At 43.6% G+C, this 21257-nt stretch overlaps 2 protein-coding genes across 4 annotated transcripts in view; one reads left to right on the forward strand and one right to left on the reverse strand.

Moving 5' to 3' along the window:
• Positions 1 to 21257, forward strand: part of PSMB2 (proteasome 20S subunit beta 2) — a 183517-nt gene that overhangs the window by 30288 nt on the left and 131972 nt on the right. The window contains exon 1 of one of the 2 annotated variants that reach the window (XM_061360792.1): positions 508 to 512. The exons of the other annotated variant lie outside the window; for it this stretch is intronic. The gene's annotated coding sequence lies outside the window, so the exon portion shown is untranslated. Of the gene's footprint in view, positions 1 to 507; positions 513 to 21257 lie in introns of those variants that run through there. 2 annotated transcript variants of the gene reach the window in all.
• Positions 1586 to 21257, reverse strand: part of AGO3 (argonaute RISC catalytic component 3) — a 36121-nt gene continuing 16449 nt past the window's right edge. For both annotated transcript variants that reach the window (XM_061360786.1, XM_061360787.1), the window contains exons 7-19: positions 19368 to 19455; positions 19077 to 19224; positions 18677 to 18796; positions 17736 to 17858; positions 17397 to 17530; positions 16824 to 17008; positions 16393 to 16552; positions 15910 to 16000; positions 15037 to 15231; positions 14576 to 14710; positions 13832 to 13933; positions 12893 to 13092; positions 1586 to 12267 (exon numbers count right to left, since the gene is read on the reverse strand). In XM_061360786.1, the coding sequence (XP_061216770.1) occupies positions 12159 to 12267; positions 12893 to 13092; positions 13832 to 13933; positions 14576 to 14710; positions 15037 to 15231; positions 15910 to 16000; positions 16393 to 16552; positions 16824 to 17008; positions 17397 to 17530; positions 17736 to 17858; positions 18677 to 18796; positions 19077 to 19224; positions 19368 to 19455 (1790 nt within the window). In that variant the 3' untranslated portion in view covers positions 1586 to 12158. The remainder of the gene's footprint in view (positions 12268 to 12892; positions 13093 to 13831; positions 13934 to 14575; positions 14711 to 15036; positions 15232 to 15909; positions 16001 to 16392; positions 16553 to 16823; positions 17009 to 17396; positions 17531 to 17735; positions 17859 to 18676; positions 18797 to 19076; positions 19225 to 19367; positions 19456 to 21257) is intronic.

Genomic DNA, 21257 nt, shown 5'->3' on the forward strand with positions numbered 1-21257 from the left:
GCTGGAGGCTCTGCAGGGCTGGGATACACAGAGCAACCCGCCTGGCCACCCTGTTCAGCCCTACGGAGCAGCACAGAAACCCCCGAACCCCACAGGTTAGGAGGAGATCTGGGGCAGAGCCTGGCTCCAGAACATCCCATGCGTGGGACGGAGCTCCTTGGGCAGCCCCAGACACACCAGAGACCGCTGGGGAGCAGCCTGGGGGGGAAGGCAGGCAGGCAGCCTGCCAGCAGGGCTGGGGCTGGGGGGCACAGGGGCCCTCCCCCGGCCTGGGCTCCAGCCGCCCTGAGCAGGGCACCCACCCCAGCTGCTCCGGGTCGGGGCCCTGCTGCTCCCTTTGGGCCCGCCCCGCCGCTTTCTCGGCCTTACCCTCACCGCCACGTCCCGCTCCCGGTCCCCCTCCCCTCACCGGTCCCGCTCCCGGCCCCCCTCCCCTCACCGGTCTCCTCCCGGTCCCGGTCCGTTCCCCTCACGGCCGCCGGCAGCGCGGCCCCGTTGCTGGGCAGCGCGGGCGGGGCCTCCCCGCCCTCCCCTCAGGGCTCCTCGGCCGCAGAGCACGGGGCGGGGGGGGGGCAGCGGTTCACGGGGACGGGAACGCTGCAAACCGAGGCAAAACAGCACCGAAACCGGTCACTATCACGGATACGGCTTTAATCAACACAGAACCAACGGGAAGGGGCGAGGGCAGCCGGGGCCCCGGCCCAGAGCACAGCTCCGGGCTTGGAGGGCAGCAGGAGGGTTTGAAACCACTGATGCCAGCACTTCCACGAGGGATTCCTCGGGTTTAAAACAACCCCGTGGCGTTAAATGCAATCCAAGTGAGAAAATACAGCCGTTTAATGGCAGAGATGCACAGCACCTCCCTCCCGATAGCACCCAGGCCGGGCCAGCGCCTCCCCCTCCGTGCACCCCGGCTCAATGCGATGTGAGGGTATTAAAAATAATAATTAAAACATCACATATGCGTTTCCAAAAAAAACAAAAAAAAGAAAGAAAAGTTTATTTTCCAAATGAATACGGCTCGTTTACAATACACCCAACTCGATGGTCACTGAAGCCAGCAGAGAGCTGAGGACCGCTGCGTGTCCTACGCACAGTCACACAGAGGAAGGAGCGGGGACAGGAGGGGAGGTTTTACTGGGCTGGAGAGAAAGCAGCTGGGGACAGGTAGAAAGTTTGGCAGGAAAAATCCATCTGCAAAGGGAGAAGGGGCAGAGGGGACCATGTCCAGCCCTTGGGGACAGCTCGGGACACAGCGACGCATGGGTGCCCTCCCACCCCGCACGGCCACAGCCCACATCCGCAATACAAATAGGCACACATGGTCGAGATGGGTAAGTAAAAATAAAGGCTTTTACCAGTTTGTTTGCCATCCGGTTACAATCTCTTTGTGCAATGTCTCAAGTCACGGCTCGACTTCGGTCTTGAAACAATTCCCTTTTTGCTTCAAATCCCATCCCCCAGTACCTTCATGGTGGGAACACAGTCAAGTTCCTGCTTAACAAGCGATGGTTAACACCAAAACGAGGGAGCAGTTACCAGCATATCATTAAGAGCAAGACACATAGAAGGGAATCAGGGAATCTCAATTCACCAGACTGGTTTATTGGAATTTTACTCTGAAAAGGAATCCCAAACAGCACAATATTTCTAATTCAAACATATGGTATTCAATACGCAAAATTTATATGCACGACATTGCTTCCAGAAGTCTCCTAAACACACACAGCTCCATCACTAGCAATGGTTATGGCACACACTATGCCACCTTCTCCTGAAGATACTTACACACCCATATTGGCTCACAACCGAATGCTACCAATTACTGTGAAAGCTTTAAAGTAATACCTGCTGATAGACAATGCTTTTATCCATGATCAGACACCTCCAGGCCATGCAAACAGCCCAGTTTTTCCCCAGACAACCTCAGTTTTCCCCATGACAACCCTCAATCCACCGACAGGCGAGCTGGGGAAGCTGAACTGCTTACAGCAAGGGAAGGAAAGGTGAATACAACAGGAGGATCTGCGTACCCTGTGAGCCCAAAGTGCGGCACCTAAGCTGTGAAACGCAGGTGCTTATGCCGGAGTCGCTGGTTGTGGCAGGAGGAGCTGGGCAATGAGCCTGTAAAATCAACATTTCGGACCAAAAACTTGTTCTGCTGACTTTATTGCCATGCTGAGGTTAGCTTTTCCAAACTGCCTGCGGAACAGACACCAAATGCAACTCTCTAGAAGCAGGTTTTTCTACAGGAAAACAACATTAAGTTGTCTCAAGGCTAGATTCAACACTGAAAACTGCAGAAACGACAACATCTTACTGAAGGATAGAAATAAAGTCCAAAGAAAACTAAAAGAACCCTATAACCACAGGAGGAAAGCGATGTACAAAACCGAGTACCCAAAAGAAGCCATTCTTCACTGCCAAACTGCCAGAAGGCAAACTTCATCTCTAGCAATCCTCCTCTTGCTGAGGTTTTCTGCCTCACCACTTCAAGAGCACTACTCAAGTTTCCACTTTGCTGGCTCACCAGCAGGTTCCCAAACTTCAAAAGGTTCTTCACATTCAGCATTGCCCCAGTGGGTATTACTCTGCTATTACGTCTGAGTGAGCACTAACCAGCAAGACATGGATTTTCTATCAAAGAAACTGGGTTTAAATCTATTCAAGAGATTTCCAAGTGTAAGCATTATGAAAGTTTAGGAGTTATTATTTTAATAGCTCTTTTTTGCACACCTGGACAGGTTGTAGACTGATTTATGGGCTTGCACAGCCCTGATCTCAACATATATTTTTCTGTGTTGCTAGGTAGTATTACAGTAGGTATTAATTTTCCAACTTCCAAATGTGTTTGAAAGATTTACATAATCCTCAGCAATGGAAAAAAAAAGCCCAACTTGCATTTAAATGAGATTGCTCGCTGACAGTCTGTTCTGCAACAAATGGATTTCCTTAAAAGAAAGCAACAGGTAAAAACACCATGGGACCAAACCCAACAGCCTTCCTTGGCAGAGCTGCAGTGAGATTAAGTGTAGAGCACATCCTCACGTAAGAGATGGGCTCTGAACAGAACTGTATTTGCTGAAGATGCAAGAAGGTGCTCAGCTCTGTAGAGGAGACAGCGCTTCCACATCGTGGTTCCTCCTCAGAACACTAAGAGCTAGCTCTCATAAGGCCATGTGAATCATCAGAAATGTTTTCTAGATAGGGTGAAAAGCGAGGCAGGGTGGTTTAGCCGAGGTCAGGGAGAGAAACCATTTCAGAGCCAGCACTGAGACCAGAGTTCCCGGCCGGATAACTCACCAGTATCACAAACCTGCACCAAAACCAACCGATTTGAAAAGCTCTTTGATTTTGGTCTGAAAAATCCACTTTTTTAGCAGCTTTAAGCCCAAAGTAGCATCTAAGGACACAGGTGCTCACTTTAGCACAGCACACAGTCTGTAAGAGCCTTCCCTCTCCTAGTACCTTGGTATCAGAGGATAGGGGATCTTTTCTCCCCGTGTACCACTTTGCTAACCCCTTCCATACCCCAGAGACCACACGGTTTTCTACAGACACCACTACCCTCAGCTGCTGGCAAAACTGGTTCCTGAAGGATGATGTTGAATCCTCACCTCCACATTCCCACACTTAATCAGACCTCTGCTCCCTGACATTCCCTGCCCAACATTCTTCTTGTCCTTACAACTACCAAAGGGGAATGCGGGGGAAGAAGCAATGGAGTGTATGGAAAGCTGCAGGAGCATGGTAAAGAGTGAAGACATTACTGGACAGGCAGCATTCAGATAAAGGCAGAATTAATGATTCTCATTAGATAGAGAAACACAAATTGCAAGTCTACCAGGAATTACGTTTATTTGATGACAATACTCTCCAGAAGCCACTTCTTTTAGAGGCTTCTCCTCTCTGGGTAGTTCTAATTCACAAATAATTCAGGGCTCACTTTGCTTAAGTAATTCAACACAAACCCAACTCCATCCTGACCAAGGACTTCAAGCTTTAAAACCAGTTCAAGAGTCATACTAACCATCCTACCAATGCAAACCCAAGTTTTCCCAGTTCTGTTCTTGATCAGAAAAAGGCACATGCTCGCTCTTGGTGAGCTCAAGTCTGACACCAACAGATCAGGACACCTCAGCTCATGTTTGATGTTCCCATTGATTTCCCTGAAGTGGGAAAATCCTCACATCCACCCAACTCCTACCCAGTCCTTTATTTCTACAGGCTGTTGCTTTCATCGCTATCACACCTCTCCCACATCCAGAGCTGATTCACCTTCCACATAGCCACAGCATCCTCCACACGGCTAGTTCTACACAGGCAGCGAGGGAGAGCATCCTGCCTAAGGGAACAGGGAGGTAGGTAAGAGCTGAGGAAAAGCAGAGCAACTGTAGTGCTACAGCAGAATTAACCCCACAACTGCCTGCTGCTGTTTTTCTTGGTAGCCAGGCACACTTCAGTGTGAACTGCATGAAAACTGCAACCAGAAACCTACCAGAGCATCTGTGTTGTCTGGAGGGGTCAGATACTGCTCACAAACCCCTCAGCTCTGCTGTTTCAGATAGCACCGATCTGCTGGAACCTGCATCTGCTTCAAACCAGGTAAAAGGTTGAGATATAAAACACAGTTTGATTTAGTTATACAGCTGTTACAGGCACTGCCACCTGCTTCTCAGCACTGGCCTTGTAGGATGTGAACAGGCACTCAAATACAGGAAAATGCTTTTTCCCTCATTTTTCCCCTTAGTTTTTGAAGTAGTCATGTAAGGTCTTTCAGGGTAAACTGTGGGTACAAAGAGACAGGTTCACAAGGCTTTAGCAGCATGAGTTTTTTGCAGTATATCCAGCTTTTTCAATACAGACACAAGTTTCCTCCTTGCATGTTTTAGAGCTTCTTACTGTTGGTTTAACAGCACAGTCACCACTACCACTTCACAAAGCACACAGCTCAGTCAGCTCAGCTTTAGGATTAATCCCAGCACCATTTACTGTGAGGAGCATCAATTACAGCAAATCCTCAGTCTCAAACTTTGCCAGGAAGGAGGATGAGTTAAAACTATCCACGTGAATTAGGTTACTGCGGAGTTTTTGGTTTGTCATTTGGCTTTTCTTTTTATATTTGAAGTATTTTAAGAGAGTATCTACATCTTCAGCAGTTTATTAGCTTGTATTTAAATGGGATACTTTAAATCCCCATGCACCCTCCAATGACTTCAACAGAAACATACAGAACATTTCTACTGTGATTAAACCCAGGGGTGCTACAGTTCATCACGACCAAAGCAAGACTTCTAGGAGGAGATCCGTGCCCAACAGAAACCAGCATCATTAGATGCAAAGTCCATTTCTGTTGGTAGAAAGAAGAGGCAGCAACTTCCTTCTAAATCTCAACAGCTTCAGGTGTTAGTGAAATGTAGATAGAAAATAAACTGGTTGATAGGCAAGGGAAGAGAGTATTGCTGCAAACAAGCTGATGGTGCAAGATTTTTGGCCCTTTTTGTCTAAAAGATAAAAACACCTATCACTAACAGGGACAGAAGACAGAGTTTTGGCTCAGACTTTAGACTGAAAAGATGCTTTCTAAATCCTAGCCTAGTAACATTAAGAGATCAGGAAGATAAAATAACTTAACATCATTGCAAGCTTAAATACCAAGTGGCATTGGGCACTGTAGTAAGACAAGAAGGTTGGTAACAAACTACAAGAAACATCAGTTCATTTCTCTAACTTGAATCAGAAGAAATCTACACAGCAAAAAATACTTGATCCGTAGCCTCGGTGGGCAGCGGGAGTGCTGAGCATCCCTTTCAACACCGAGGTGTGGGTCACTGCCCCGCTTGGGGAATGGTGACCCCAAATATCTCATCAATCAAATTAAGAGATGTCAAAAAGCTCTGCTAAGTCCTAAAAGAGTCTGGACATGAACTTCTTCCTGCCAAGATGCCACTTGCAATAACAGCGGGAGTTTTGCGCTTAAGCTCCTGATATTCAAAAATATCCTGACCGACATCAAGATATTCCACATGTGAAATGCCCAATACTGTATGAACAGTAACAAAATGAACCTAAACTCATTTCTGCTTTAAAGAAACAAGGTACCAACTGAAGCACTCTGTCTAGGAAGGTGTTTTATTGTCTCCTCTCAAACAGGACTAGTTAAGCTGACCTTGGAGAAGAAACCCCAAACATTCAGAAACTTCTCCCTCCTAAAAGTAAGTGTTAAAAGCAACACACAGACCAGACACACAGACCCATGAGCTGCACAGAGATTACCAATAAATATACAGGAACACCACAATAAAGGACAAGGTTCATCATAAATGAAAAGAAGTCTGAAAACTGCTGTTAAGACCGTTACAAAAACGAAAGTTGTGTATTTTTTGCAGGCATGTGCAAGCACATTACAGTGTAATCAAAGCAGAACTTTGCTATTATTATTACTTTATGCAGCATTACAAGGTTACTGAGGTGCAGTGTTTAATAGTCTAGTCTACAACTTTTCCTGACCGGAGGAATGCTCACCAAACTCACCATGGACCCAAGCCCTGAGTGGGGCAGCACTGCCCATCCCACCCAGTGTATTGGTACCCCCAGGCCCATCGATACATGGCACACCACTCCTTTAACCACCCAAACAAATTTGCTTAGGACTGACCATCTCCTAAGCCTTCAGAGACAGCTTTGAGTTTGTCTACATCTTTGGGAGCACGCTACGCCGAAGAGATGACATCCTTCAGTAGCTATTGATTCCCCTTCAGCACTGATTACATCGCCCAGACTCCCGTGCTGCTGCTTCTACATTTCCATCCCCAAATCCCCTCAGTGTGAAGAGGTGAATTGCATTGACCAAATCAAACCTGATCCTGAATTTGGTGATCGCTCCTCAATGCCTCTCCCTCCAAGGGAAAACACCTTCCTGGTTATTCTTGGTCCTGACTCAGAGAAGCTGATGCTTGAAAGTACCTGAAAGATACCATCAAACACTTGGCATTTTCAATAATTTATCTTAGATTTTCAGCCACGTACAACTGGAAAATAAAAATCTACAGCACCATCTTCTAAAAAGGCACTTTCTGAGGACTGTCTTGCTTAAAAAAAATAAAGATCACTCCAAGTTTTAAACAGTGGAACTGCTTGGTTTTAAAAGGACCCTATGTTAACTACCCGTGTGAGGTGAGGGGGTACCTCAGACAAGACAGGAAAAGGCCAGGGCACGAGGATGGCACCTCTCCATCAACACCCTTGTTTCCATAAAACCAATGCTTCGAGATCTTCCCTCACAAGCCTCTCCCTTCAACTCCTTCCCCTCCACATGCACCTTTGCCTACTTGGGGACAACAATTTGGTTTTGTTGTAGTGTCATAGAGATCAGGACTCTTGAGACTCTGCTAAGGAGGTAAAGTGTAGGATCCTGTACCCATCTCACAACTACCGACAGTACAAAACCTTCTACTAGCAGAAAGCATCGAAAAGCTCAAGCTCTAACCATGATCTTTTCAGGTTTACAAAAAACAATGTGTGAATTGGCTAAATAAAGCTTTATTTGAACATGGGCCGAAACAAAGATCATACCCTAGTGCCCAGTATCGGTCTAAAGTAGAAAAGCCAGACAGGAATCTTTCCCTTTGACACCCTAACAGATTTTTCCCACTAGATCCAATCAACCTGCCAGGAGCAGCCACGGAACACCACAGCATGGAAAGGGACAGTATCTGCCTGGTGTGACCAGACACCGGGATGGCCAGCTAGAAATAATGCTCTCTGAAAGCTGAATGTATAGTTTCAATGTACATAACTGGAGCTTTTGATTCCTTGGTTATAAAAGTGCTTTGAGGAAGGTTCTAAACCCTCAGTTCACAAAAGGGATAAAACTGAAAGAAGACAAGATATGAAGAAAGTACATATATATATATAAAAAAAAGGCCTCAAGCTTTTTTAAACATAGGCTGAGCTTGGAATTTCTCCACAGTGGATTTCAAGCCTAGTAGAAAATCAGTATTCGTAGCTGGAATTCGTACAGAAGTTGACTATCCAGTATCTTACATTGAGCATTTTATAGGACAAAAATTCATACATGGAGAAGTGAAACTACTTTAGGACCAATAGCATCTTGAAACAGTTTGACTGACAGCTTCCAGAAACCCATTTTACTCCCGAAAACCATTTCTGTGGCCAACAAACTTCCAAAAAGATGCCAGAATGAAGGCTATAAAACAACTGCTGGACACGTTTAACCAGATTCCACACTGAACACTAACACAGCGATCCTGAGTCAAATGGCCACAGCTGAATTGCCCTACAAAGGAAAAAGAAGCTACTTCGAGTGGAGTTCATCGTTCTGACAGCAGATGTTGCAAGCTGAACGCCTCAACCACACAACACTCTACTTTCCTCTCCAAAGCTGGATCTACTAGTCGCCAGAGCACAGGTTTTGGCTGGCTTTCTGCTAGGTCACAGAGCCCTGCACCGGCCCCAGGAGCGGTTCCGGCTGCTGGCACGGTACCAGTGCAGCAGGTTCGTGTGGCTGATGCCCAAAGGCTCCCCTTGCCCAGCCCAGGGCTGGGCCCTTGTGCGTGCTCCCACCACAGGAGCAATTAGTGGCACTTGTTAGGTACAAGTGAGGTCTCCTGCAGTAACTGGTACAGCAGCCTAGGAGACAGGAACCGTCTGTCTAGATTGGCATAAACCCGAGGCCGGGCTGTCTGCAAAGGAAGTAGAGAGCTGTCAGCCATCACCCACATCCCTCTTTGGACCATACACAGACAGCTCCCAGGCAGAGGGGGGATCTGGGAATCTCACTCAAGATTTCCCCAAACAGCACATAAGCTTTTGAGATTAATTTTTTTTTCTATTTTTTTTTTAAAGGAGAGCAGGTACAAAAATAAAAGAAATCCATATACTCTGAAAATATACTGGAAACTGCCACCACAGATGAGGTACCATTTATCCCACCCCCCCCCCAACTGCAAACATCAAAATATATATGTTCTTAAACAAAGGAAGAATATCTGGCTATTTAATCTCAGTTAAAATGACAGCACCCTTTGTTACACTTGATATTTCACACCATTAATTTTCTTCTGAAAAAACAAACCAAGATCTCTAACTAACCTTGATTCCTTGCTTATTCTCCTCATTCCTTAGTGCAGTAATTGTCCATCTCCATTTAAATAAATATAGCAGCTACAGCATCATAAATGTGTGGCCCTCACAACGTCAGTAACTTGATATTGTAATACAAATAAGTATCGGCACTTGACGTAGATATTTGCAAAACCAAGAGTAGAGATTAAAACTTCCAAATACTCTTCACATGAAAACCAGGTGAAACGCTAGCTCGACAAGCCACTGAAGTCCTGTTCCCACTGAAGTCTCCTTAGTTTAGGTCTGGGTGAAAGTAGCAAGCCAAAAAAGCTTCTCAAATCGTAGTCACTGAGTGTGGGCAGGATGAGAAGCAGATGGTGTCTCTGAAAGGAGCTTTAACAGACTGTTTTAGAAAGGAATTTTCATCCGGATGCCAGAAATGCACAAGAAGTCTCTGTAAAATATTGGGTTTTGTTAAAAAAATTATCTATTTCAAAACAATTGTCTGTAAAAAGCCTAAGCTGACCCTTTTCCAAACGGAACCACAAGCTCGAGTGCTTCTGTGAGAGAACTGTCAGGTCACAGAGGAGGGAAAACGTCGGAGAGACTGCCTCAGAAAGCATCCTGCTCTAGTTCTTTCCTGCAGCAGGTTTAGCTGAAGGGGCTGAAAGGCAAGTGCATTAAGAGGTCAAGGAGCATGGCTGGGGGTCTGTGGGAGCAGCCGATGAAGGCACACGGCTCCCCAGGCCCCAGGGATCCCCGGACACATCCTGGCCTGCTGAGCCTCCCTTGATCCTGTCCTGCCTTCTCTCTGAGGCTCCCCGAGCCAGCTGCCCACTGTCACAGCTATTCCAGTGCAATTGAACGTTGCAAAGTTAGTCTTTTTTTACATGATCCTCCTTGATAGTGGGCGATAAAATATGTATATACACTAGCGGTTTGGTAAAGCTCTTTGAGACAGTGGTGTGAACAGCGCTACGTACACTTCAATACAATATGCAAATGCACAAAATACAGTACTTGTGTTTTCTGGCAGAAAAAAAAAGGGGAGATTCATGCCTGTTGAAGCAAACTGGGCTCAGATTTTAGGCTCAAAATACAGTATATTGGCAAACAGCGGATTTCATGAGAATGAAAGGAGAGGAGCTACTTAAACCAACCCACTGGTTTTCATGTGGAGAGCAGGTGGAGTTCAGAAGGGCTGGGATAACAGCAATGCCCATACAAAGGATCTGCAGTATATATACTATGAACCAGTGCAAATAAAAACAGTCAAAAATGCAGTTCACGAGTTTACAAAGTGCAAAACTCCCCAGTCCCCTCGTTGAATAAATGCTTGTCTCTGACATCTTAAATATTGTTTTACCTTTAAAGTGGAATGAAAGAGTCCCATTAATTTGTTTCACATTTCAGTGATTTAACATGTTAGAACTATCCCAGCCCTCTTTATTTGCAAAGTGAAATGAAGTTACCAATAACTTAATTTTAAAAGGAAAGTCATTATCAAAGAGGAAAAAAGCCTAAAAACTTCTATTAATTCCAGACATTTCAGTGATGTCAAATAGATTTAGCTACACATGTATAAACTTAGAGCTTAATAAAAAACTCTTTCCATTTAATTCAAATATCTTCCACATTTCAAAGCCAAAAATAAGGCCCGTTCCTTTGTTAAATCAAAATCCTGCAGTGACAAGTAAAGCTTGCAGAGTTCTAGAAGCATTTTTGCTATTGTTTTTGATTTAAAAAAGGAAAATTCAAGATTCCTTCTGACTATAAAACTTTCCTTTCAAAATTAAGGCTTTTACTTTGTCCTTTTAAAATCATGGAGGTGTCCATTCTTCCACAGTTAGTGGTACAAACACTGCTTCAGCACAGCTCAATGGACACAGTTTTCCTTTAGAACGCTTATTGCACTAAAAGATAGCAAAACGAGTTGTCAGTTGCTTTTCAAAATAAACATGGTTACATTTCTAAAAAATAAAAGTTGATGTTGACCATATGTTCTGTCATCATTAAATTAAAGCATTATTATTACTCTAATAAATATAAAAGAAACAAAAGGAAGCTAAACTTCAAAAACACATACATTATGAAATCACATTAAGGTGTGAGAGGCAGCAAGTAAACTAGCATTTCTTTTTTTTTCCCAGAAAGACCTCAGCTCTAAAGTTTCAGTTCTGGTGTTTAGTAGGTGTCATCCCAGAAAACGTGGGACACTGGATCTCACGTGAAGCTTCACTATATTTGACTTGCCAGATAGAAAAGAATTGAAACTTTTGGACTAGGTAAAACAGCAGCTTTAGTAAATTCACCAGGGAGCAAGACGAGTTTGGATCACTACTGCCTGCACATAATACCACTAGCTTCTTTGTTTGCTTTTAGAAAGGGAACTATTGGAGCCAAGAACTCCAAAGCTGTGAAGAAAGACACAGAGGCAGCAGTTGGCTAAACTAGGCTCGAATTGCTGGGTCAGTGTGCAAAACATCTTCCCCCCAATCAGCCGTTTCTAATTAGTGATGTGCATTCAAATGTACTTGGATATGTTGACATCTGAATGCTTAATGGCAATACTGAAAGATTCTTCAATGCAGTGGGGGTACAAAACTCGTTGTTTCGGGGAGTTTTTTTTGCACACTTCCCAAACAATCCTTGGGACTGTTCCTCGAGAGGTGCTTTGCTCTTTTAAAGTACACCATCAATTTTCTCATTATTCTTTGTGTTTTTTGCAGTTGTGCTGCCGAGCAACTTGAGGTAAAGGCATTTTAAAGAGGGTTAAACTACGAGAGTCAAAAAAGAAACGAAACTAAAACATGATGGTGGTGCTGCCTACAGGAGCCCGCACCAAGAAAGCAGTTGGCTGGTTTCATATTGCATAATAGTGCTGTGTTCCTCAATGAAGTAAACAATCCTCCTTGCGTCAATTTAAGGGTTTAGCCTCTCACCCCTGCACAGCATCAACTTCAGCACGATCGGAGGCACACCCCCTAAACCAACCCCACTGGAAACATACATTGTATGTGGCTTAATTGTTCAGTTCTTCCTTTCAGTGAGTATGCTCCCCGTCTATTGATTTAAGCGAAGTACATCGTGCGTAAGGTGTCTTGGTGAATTTGTACAGCCTTCGCGAGGGCCTGCGGGTCTCTCCCATTGCTTTGTCCTGAAACATGGCTTCCTTCAGCACTGCCACAGAACGAGACAAAAACAAGCAGTGAATTGCATTGATTCGGAACAAAAAGCTGCCTTTGCACCTCTGCTTTAGGAGAGCAACGTGGCAGTAAGTCACAGAACTGGATACCGAGCAAAGGCTGCTTTATGCACCCAGCAACCCCAAGGCTTTTGACATACCCCTTTACCTTAGCTGCTCCATTTGTTCATCTCAAAATAAGCCTATTATAAATATACTGATGGCTCAAAGCATATAAAATACTCCTGCTGTACAAAGCAATGGTAGGTAAGCGGAAGGCACTTAACATTTGCTTCATTCATACAGACTCTAATTATATAGCAAAAAAGCCCCTAGACGCATGGCTTGTTCCCTCGGACCACATTAAAGTAATAACCGAATTCTTCATTAAACTAAACTTCACTCTTTTATTCTGAGTGTTTTTCAGTTGAATCCACCAACCCACTCTCGTCTCATCCTGAGCAGCAGCTGTCAGGAAATGAGTATCTTAAGATTAGTCTCAGAGGTAACAGAAATTAACTGCAAAACAAGCAGTAATTACCTGTAGTCAGGTGGCTTTATGCCTGACAGTGGAGCAAAGAGCAACAGGGACAAAAACCTCCGGCACATGTTTTCATTTACCTGTCATGTTCTTTGTCCACGAGATGGTATCGTGCTCTGAATGCTACCAGGTGAGCATAATACGCTGGTGCAGGTATAGAAACTGATCGTGTACAGCGCACATACGTGTGGCAGAGCTGGTAAGTCAGCAGCTGGAGTTCATCCGCAGTAAAACAGTTATCATCCCACAAAACATGATAGTGTGAGGGACGGCTGGTACCCTAAGGAGAAGGGAACATCAATTCACTTATCTGGTTTTTCCATACAATCAAGTCAGAGGTTTCGGTTCAGAAAGGGCCAGGCTATTGAGTCTGAACGCCTGTGTAACAGCAGCCAGAGAAAAGACAGTCTTGGGTCAGCCCTAAATGTGTTTATGAAGGTGAATAAGAAGTCTAACGTTGAAACGATTATATTACCCCATTATCCTTGCCTGGAAAAAACCACATGCCTTCTAGATAACCCTCAACGACTGAAACCTGCTCCCAACATGACTAAGCCATGATTACACTAGCTCTTAACTACCTTCAATTAAAACTGTTTCTCACCAAAACACATTTCCCAGAGAAGTAACTGCTGCTTTTAACTCTTTACAATTCCTTAGGGATTTCTTTTGCCATTTTTAAGCCATATCTTAATAGAATTTGTCATTAAGTTGACTCTCCACTGTACTGCTGGCAATACCACCACACTGTTGGATTTAATTCCACAGCCTGTAATTCAGCAGTGTGCATTTAGTCAGCAAATCAACACTGCCTTCAGCCTTTCAAATGGTTTACATCTGAAAACTTGATTCCACATTAATTTCATTGGGGCTATAAATCATAAAAGTACTGTGATGTCCCAAATAAAACTGCGCTAAATGACATTTCCCTACTAAATAAGTGCCTGTAGACACAAGTGTCACAAAAGCGAGAAAAATATGTTCTAAATTCACATTCATTTTCAAAGAACCAACCGTACCTGTATTCCAGCATGGCTACAGAGGTAAAAATCAAACTCATACGGATGTGTAATGTCTGTATCTACAGTTGTTCCAGCTGGAATATTGCCACTTCGTCCAACCTAGAGGAAAGGTTTTGTTAAGTACAGCTAACAACTGTTTATCCATCTCACTGTGATTACAAATACAAGTTTCTATTCAACCCACACAAGGTTTCCAGGAATGAGCTGCCGCAGTACAGTTTGCGGTGCGTCAATAGAGCAGCCAGGGACGTCTGACAAGGACACTGTGTGGCACTTACCATCTCAATACAGAACACTGCACTTAAAGCCCTTTAGAACCTTCAGTCTCAGAAAGGCAGAAGAACTGCACGTACATTTGTATTTGGAATTGTCAGCTTGAGTTTGGACTGACTCACTCTGAAGAAAAGTGATTTTTCCCTTTTGTATTTTCTTCTCTCACAGTTGCTGCAGACCTGGTTCTACTTTGTCCCACACACATTAGCCATAGTTCATTGACAGACAAGGGCAATGTGACAAAGCCTGCTGGGGATTATGGGGTTTGTGTGTTTTGGGTTTTTAGCATATTTAAGGTCAACCATTTTTCAATTTTGGGCTGCATTTTGTGCTTATCTATTCAACATCTCCCCTGAATGCAAAGACACTCAAACTCAGAAAAGCCCACACTAATATTTTCCCCAGCAGCTTAAGTGCTTGACATCAAGCTTTTCACATAAGGCTACTATGAGAGAGGGCAATGATTACCCTTTCTGTTCTGTCAGCACAGAACAACCGTGTATGATGTCGCTTCTGCACCACAATATAGGTTATTCCAGGCTGGTAATCCTTCTCCAAACTGATGCAGGCTTCTCTAATGGCTAGCAGTTCATAATACAAAACCTATAAACACAAGAATGGAATAGTTTAGGCTTTCTTTCCATTGTATCCCACACACAACACCAAATAAATAGTCTGTAGTTAATACTAAGTGCAACCTTGCCACACAGTTAGTAATCTTAGGAAGCAGTTTCTAAGACTTTGCCTTCCCAGACAGGAAAGAACTTTTCTTACCCAACATGCTTAAGAAATTCTCTCCTTAAGTCTCAATTATTTTGTGGTACCTTTGTGTAAATGTAAGCAACTCAAACAGTACAGCTACTCAAACACGGGAACTGGACTTGTTCTGTAGTAACAAAGGCCTTGAAGAAACCCACAAATAAACCCACCTGGCGAAACTGTCCTTCAGAGACCCCGTCCCTATAGAAGATGATACGTGTGGGCTTGAACCGTGTTGACTTGTAGAACTGGATGAGGAGCTCTCTCACCATGGAGGCTAGGTCTTGGATGATCTCCTGCCGGGGTCGCTGAACTCTCACTGTGGCACAGTACCGGCTTGGATGAGCATCCATACTACCTACAACCTTCAGGGGAAGATTACATGAGGAAAGGCTTCAGGACCAAATCTATACCCACTAAAATAGCCAAGAAGAGTGACTGTTAAGATATTTATGTTAAAGGATCAACCACAGTAACACGTTTAACTGAAACTTCTAAGAGATACAGGTTTAACACCTTCTTAAAACAGGTATAAAACTTGCTCTCTAAGCACCTCAACATGAATCTGTAGAATTGGAGTCTGCCATCAATGGCAAGTAAAATACCAAGGGCACAAAATATGAAGGTACTGACCATGCATCCAACCATCACCTTGACCTCCTGAACTTTACCAACACAAAAGGTAAGACTTACCGAAACCATTCCTGCCCAACCAGGCCTTTAATGACAATTTTCTTCTTTAAAGATTCAAAAGTGTTATTAGCTAACATCACAAAGCTGCATCGCTGCCTTTAGAACAGTTCTGCAGCAGTACATTATTTAACAGAACTGCCATTTTAGCTTTTTAGTTTTTAAATCAAGGTAAGAAAAGTCTGAAGCACCAGGCTCTTCTGAAGACATGACTTTTAATAACACTGGAAATGTGTACAAAGAACTGGCATAAGCCCTGGAAGACATCTGACACAGCCACAGTCCAGGAGTTGCATTTACTGTCCTAACCTTTACCTAAGATGAAAAAACAATGCTAATTTAAGAACACTTACAGCAGCTATAGAAGGCTTCTTCCCATCTCCAGCAGGAGGGTGAGTGACATCAGCTCCCAAAAAGATCACTGGCTGCTGGAACACAGAGGGTCTTCAAAAAGAAAAAAGGGCTAAGTCACAACTGGAGGTGAACATTGTTGCAAGGTTACTGCTCACTGTGGGGTTTTGATTCTCTTTCAGTTAAGCTGCATGGAGAAGCCTTCTTATCAGGCCCTCTGGCCAAACCTAGACAATGAAGTCTTTGTGCACAACACGTGAACTTCAAAACACCACCATAGCAGTCATTCCAAAAAACACTGCCATTTACTGTGGCATGATTCTAGTGGAGAAACACCACAGAGCTACACACACACAGTACAAACAGCTTCCTGCAGAAGCTACCATTCTACAAGACGATTACACTAGCACTTGGAGGTTGGCTAAGCAGCAAACGTAACCTCGTCTGTTAAAAGAAACCCCACATCAGTCTCCACAAAGCCTTACCGTTGATGAGGTACAAGGATGTTGTTGATTCCTCCAAGTTTAACATTAATCTTCAGGCACAGATTTGATAGGGTCTGTGGAGATGTTTTAATGACGTTCTTGACTTGAACGCACTGCGTGGCCATTCCCAAGAGTGTATCTCCCACACGTTTCACCTCCGCTGAGAAGCAAACATTAGGATACAACTTGAGTCCCTTTGAAATTATTGCTCTGTTGTGAGCTTAGCTTAAGTCACAATAATTTAAATGTACATACTCTGCAAAACAACTTCCAACTTATGTACCTGCTTCCATGTGATTTTATTTTTGGACACAAAATATTGGTTTCTAATGCCCAAAGAATGATCCTGAAGAACGCTCTAACGTTGCTGGGCAGCAAGTCTTTCAGAACAATACTTGACCAAGAAGGTAAAGACAGAAGTATTCCCTTACCATACACTGGTGTTTTCCCTGGCAGGATGACAATGATGAGCTGCAGCCCTGAATAGGTGTTCTTGAGGTGTCGAAACATGGGCTCCACACTGTCTGCACCCTGGGCGTATTTGCAGAAGCAGGGCTGGCCTTGGATGGGCATCCCTGCGTCCTTGGAGATCTTGCGCAGCTGGTCTGTGAAACCCCTAAGGATGAGAAGTGTTTCGAGTTTTCACAGTATCACACACCAATCAAAGCAGAAGGGGACAGCAGAACTGTGCTACTCAAATGGAGACACTTCCAAACAGCTTTAAAGGCCAGAATGTGACACAAAAGGAGTTCAGAGACATTCAGTGCTTCATTCAAGATGCCAAAAGAAATTCTCCACAAAACAGCAATATCACAGGACCAGAACCCCACAGTGTACTCAGGTACAGTGTTTTAACTGTAGCTTCCAGTCAGGAAGCAAACCAGAATGGATTCTCGCCCTAATATCTTCAATGATTAAAACCAGATAAAATGCTCATTAGAAGTTCTACATTCATGATTTTACTAAGATGGCTTCTTCAAAGCCTGAACCACGACATGCCTTACTTCAATATTTCTTCTCTGCATTGCCTCTGTGTTGCAAAGCAAGCTATGGCCCACATTTTGATCTCAACACCAGTGTGAAACTGCTTCCCTCTCATGTCCCATACTCCATGGCTTGGGGTTGCCACTGTTCGATTCTGTGGAAACAAAAGCAACAGACGTTTAAGTGAGTGAAAGAGGAAAAAGCCTATGTGTGTGGAGTTTCAGGATAACAGAACACAGGTTCTACCATTCAAACTCTGATCCCTGTATTGCACAATGCAACTGAACTGACTAAAATTGTCAACGTGCACAGGAACTCACTCTTCAAAAGGGAAATAGAAGAATGAGCAGACACCTCACCCGTCCTCCATACTGCAGCATCGGAGCGGGGAGCACGCGCCCCGTCACGTGGGCCATCTCATCCCGGACTTTGAACTGGAACTCTTGAACAAACGGATCTGCATCATAATTTGCACTTCTCACCTAAAGGAAGAGTTTTCCCATGTTACAGAAGTATCTACTCACAATCCACGGAATAGACAAAAGACTAACAGGATTGCTGCGGAAGGGTTCTACAACCATTCCCCGCTGTTGAACAAGGCTCAGATTCACACCCTCAACCGATTTCCAGTGAAAATAATTAATACCTTGAGATATGATAGATTGGATAATGTGTTTTGTGTTCCCTTAGTTACTCAAGTGCTCACCTAGCATGCTCACTCAAAAGCACTTTGTTTACCCACAGGATAGATCAAAAAGCAACCTCCTTTAGAGACAAGCAAACCCAAGACAAATCAAATCCGTTTATTCTATTACTGCACATTCAGGTCTTCTGAATTTTCCAGAACAGCCTTCTTTAACTGAAAAATTATGGCTAATTTGTCAGCTTAAAACCAGACTGCTTCCAATGAGAGCTATCTGTTTATGAGTATTCAATCAAAAATATGCAAGTTTGATAATTCAAGTCAGAAAAACACTTATGTTTAGTGCTTAGATTCAGCATCAAGAAACAATATTGGACTTATCAGGTGAAAATATGTAGTGTTTCCCACAGAAAGCAGTCAAACATCTCAAGTACAGAAGATGCCACCACCTCCAAACTTCTAACAGAAAAAAAGGTCCACATTTGCAAGCTATTTTAAATAAATCCTCTTTTAAGAAGTAGTTAAAATCTCTTAACTTAGGGGCTGGAAGGAATGCAGAGACACGGCTGGTCACATCAGAAGGTTCTGCATACATGTTATCTAGTGCAGTGTCATTTAGTGAGCAGTATCCCACCAAAGTGAAAGTAAAGAACTAACCAATCTGCTTATTTCCTCCTGCCTATCTGGAGCAGATCTCGCTGTGGCCTTTATCATGGTCGATGTTTGATTGTCTGTCAGCTTCTTGATACACCGCTGGCCAGCTACAATATTACATACCTGAAAGGAAGGCAGAATCGTCAATACACGTTAGGAGCTCCTAGAAACTGATCCCAACATAACATCGATACACAACACTATCACTACAAAACACATCCCAATGTGTTTAATCAACTGCATAGTCTTACTTTAAAGCACTAAAGAAGTCTTCAGTGAAATAGAGGAACAAGCACGTAAATACGGGAACGTGTTTGTACTGCAAAGCACACAAGTTCTTAACCTCCTGCAAAGTGACGCAGCCTACCAACAACAAGCTGATTTATCAAAGTAAGTTCATTACTTCTAAAGGCAGGTAGGTGTGTTTCTGTTCTTGTCCCACTTGTAGGCAGGGAAGATGAGGGTATTTCAGCTGGAGGTTGTATTTCTCTCTGAAATACTGTGCTACTGTTCTCTCCACTGTCTGGCCGTTTTCTAACTGTAAAGGAAAGCTGAAAAGACACACATTTTAATAAAATGGACGAAATCTTAGCTGGCAAATACCAACACCCTCCAAATTCAATACAATGTTAGGCCCTGTTACACATTCAGGGTTAAGGTATCACAGTTTATGCTTTGACAAAAAGCGCCTTACGTTTGGTGACTTGCAGGCCTTCTTGTTACATTACAAACGCGGTATTTCCTTCTCATCGTTCCACAGTGAGTCACTTCTACCTTGAGACCTGCAGAAAAGGAGCATGGAAAACAATGTCACAACTACACAAAAATCTCCACAGGGGACGAGGCTTCACACAATAGAGCATGTTCTAACAGCTTCGACAGTCCGCGTCAAATGGCACAACAGGAGAAATGATGTTCTCTAAGCATTTTACTTTCATTATTAATTGATTTCTGACTAATCGGGCGTTATCCTCAAAACCAAATCACAATGTATAACATTTATCATTCAATGTCATCTGAATTGCTTGTAGCAGCTTCGTTTAACAGGCGTGTGACTAATCTCAGACACAGACACTGTCTTCACCATCTTCTTTTGTTCTCATTCTCAGTGCTGAATGTCTCTTAAAACTAGCAGTTCCCATACAACTGAAATGAAAAGGGCAAAACCAGATTTCTACCTTACTGTTCACTTCCCCAACTTTGTGTCCTCATTCAGCCTGTAATTTTCTTTCATTTCACTGACCAAATTTAACTTGAGCTTTTGAGCAGCTGAAGATCTTGCCTAAAAGCACTCAGCCTACATACCAGAGGCACGCCAGGCTTATCTCTCTCTATCCACGATAATAACAGCAGCAACAGTGGCAGCTTCAAGAGGCTTTCAGTGGCTCTTTCTACTGACTGGGCACTCGCTGTCTGCACTGTACACAGCAAGTAGACTCAACATCTGCTGGGAGTGCTGAGCTTATCACACAAGTGCTGCATAGCACTGATGCACTGCTATGTCTTTCCCCAGCCCGTGGAAAAGCAGGCAGTTAAAAACAAAGCTTTGTTATCCAGAAGATCCAACCTATGGTCTACTAGTGAAGGCTTTTGAAAAAGCAGCTGGATGACTTGTCCTGTTGAGGCTCATGTGGATTGTGGGCAATGGATTGAATACCCCACACCAAATCAGGTCCCAAAGTACAAGAAAGCAGATACTGTGTTCAGTTTACCAGGGACACAGACATGCCAAAGACGTATCAACCGTATTTCATTGATTCCTGACAACACTAACACCAGCATTAGAGGATGGCATCATCAAAACTAAACTCCCACTGCCCTGATACAGCATGAAGAGAAAACACAAAAAAGACACCATGAAGCAGTGTGGCCAAGGAAAAGAGGGTTGTGAATACAGAGCTATCTGGAACCATTCACTGCTCTGTCATTAATTTGCTGTGACACTACAGAAGGCACTACCCTCCCACAGAGCTGCTCACAGACCGCCAAGTCTTTAATGCAGGGTTTGTTTCACTATGAAGATCACATCTTGGCTGGAGTTCCCGGATACTACAGTAGTAAAACCAAATATTGACAGCAAAGGTAAGCTCTCGAGGTTTTCTGACTATGGTAACACAGTGTCTGAGGCATCTAAGATCAAGCAGAGACAGCTTCTCATTCTCCAGAATGAAGACAGATGGGCAGATGTAAGAAGGAGGCATGTGAGGACAACTACAAAATAATTACATTTTTTCCCCCCAATGACTGTTCTAAGTTTATTATTTCTAAATTCTAACTTCAAATTTACTTTTTTGCTGCCCAGAATTTCAATAGAATCTAATCCTGCATCAAGTAACACAAGTATTTAAGAGCGGAGCTTTGGAGAGCTATGCCCTTTCAAGGCTTTTCTCTCTGCAAATTACACTGGAACAAAAGGATATGGGAATACTCAAAGTAAAGTAGCATATATGGAGTGAACCTACTCCAACCAGCAGCTTATGCAATTTCTTTGGAATGCAATTTGGCCCTCAGCTGCAAGTTTGCAAGTGGTACTTGTTTTTCCATAAAGCAATCAGTTACTTTCAAAGAATCAATGATGTTAGCT

This window comes from Neopsephotus bourkii, unplaced genomic scaffold (genome assembly GCF_033783945.1).
Source record: "Neopsephotus bourkii isolate Nb327-2 ecotype Australia unplaced genomic scaffold, CSIRO-AGI_Nbou_v1 NB_1036, whole genome shotgun sequence".
Lineage (NCBI taxonomy): Eukaryota > Metazoa > Chordata > Aves > Psittaciformes > Psittacidae > Neopsephotus > Neopsephotus bourkii.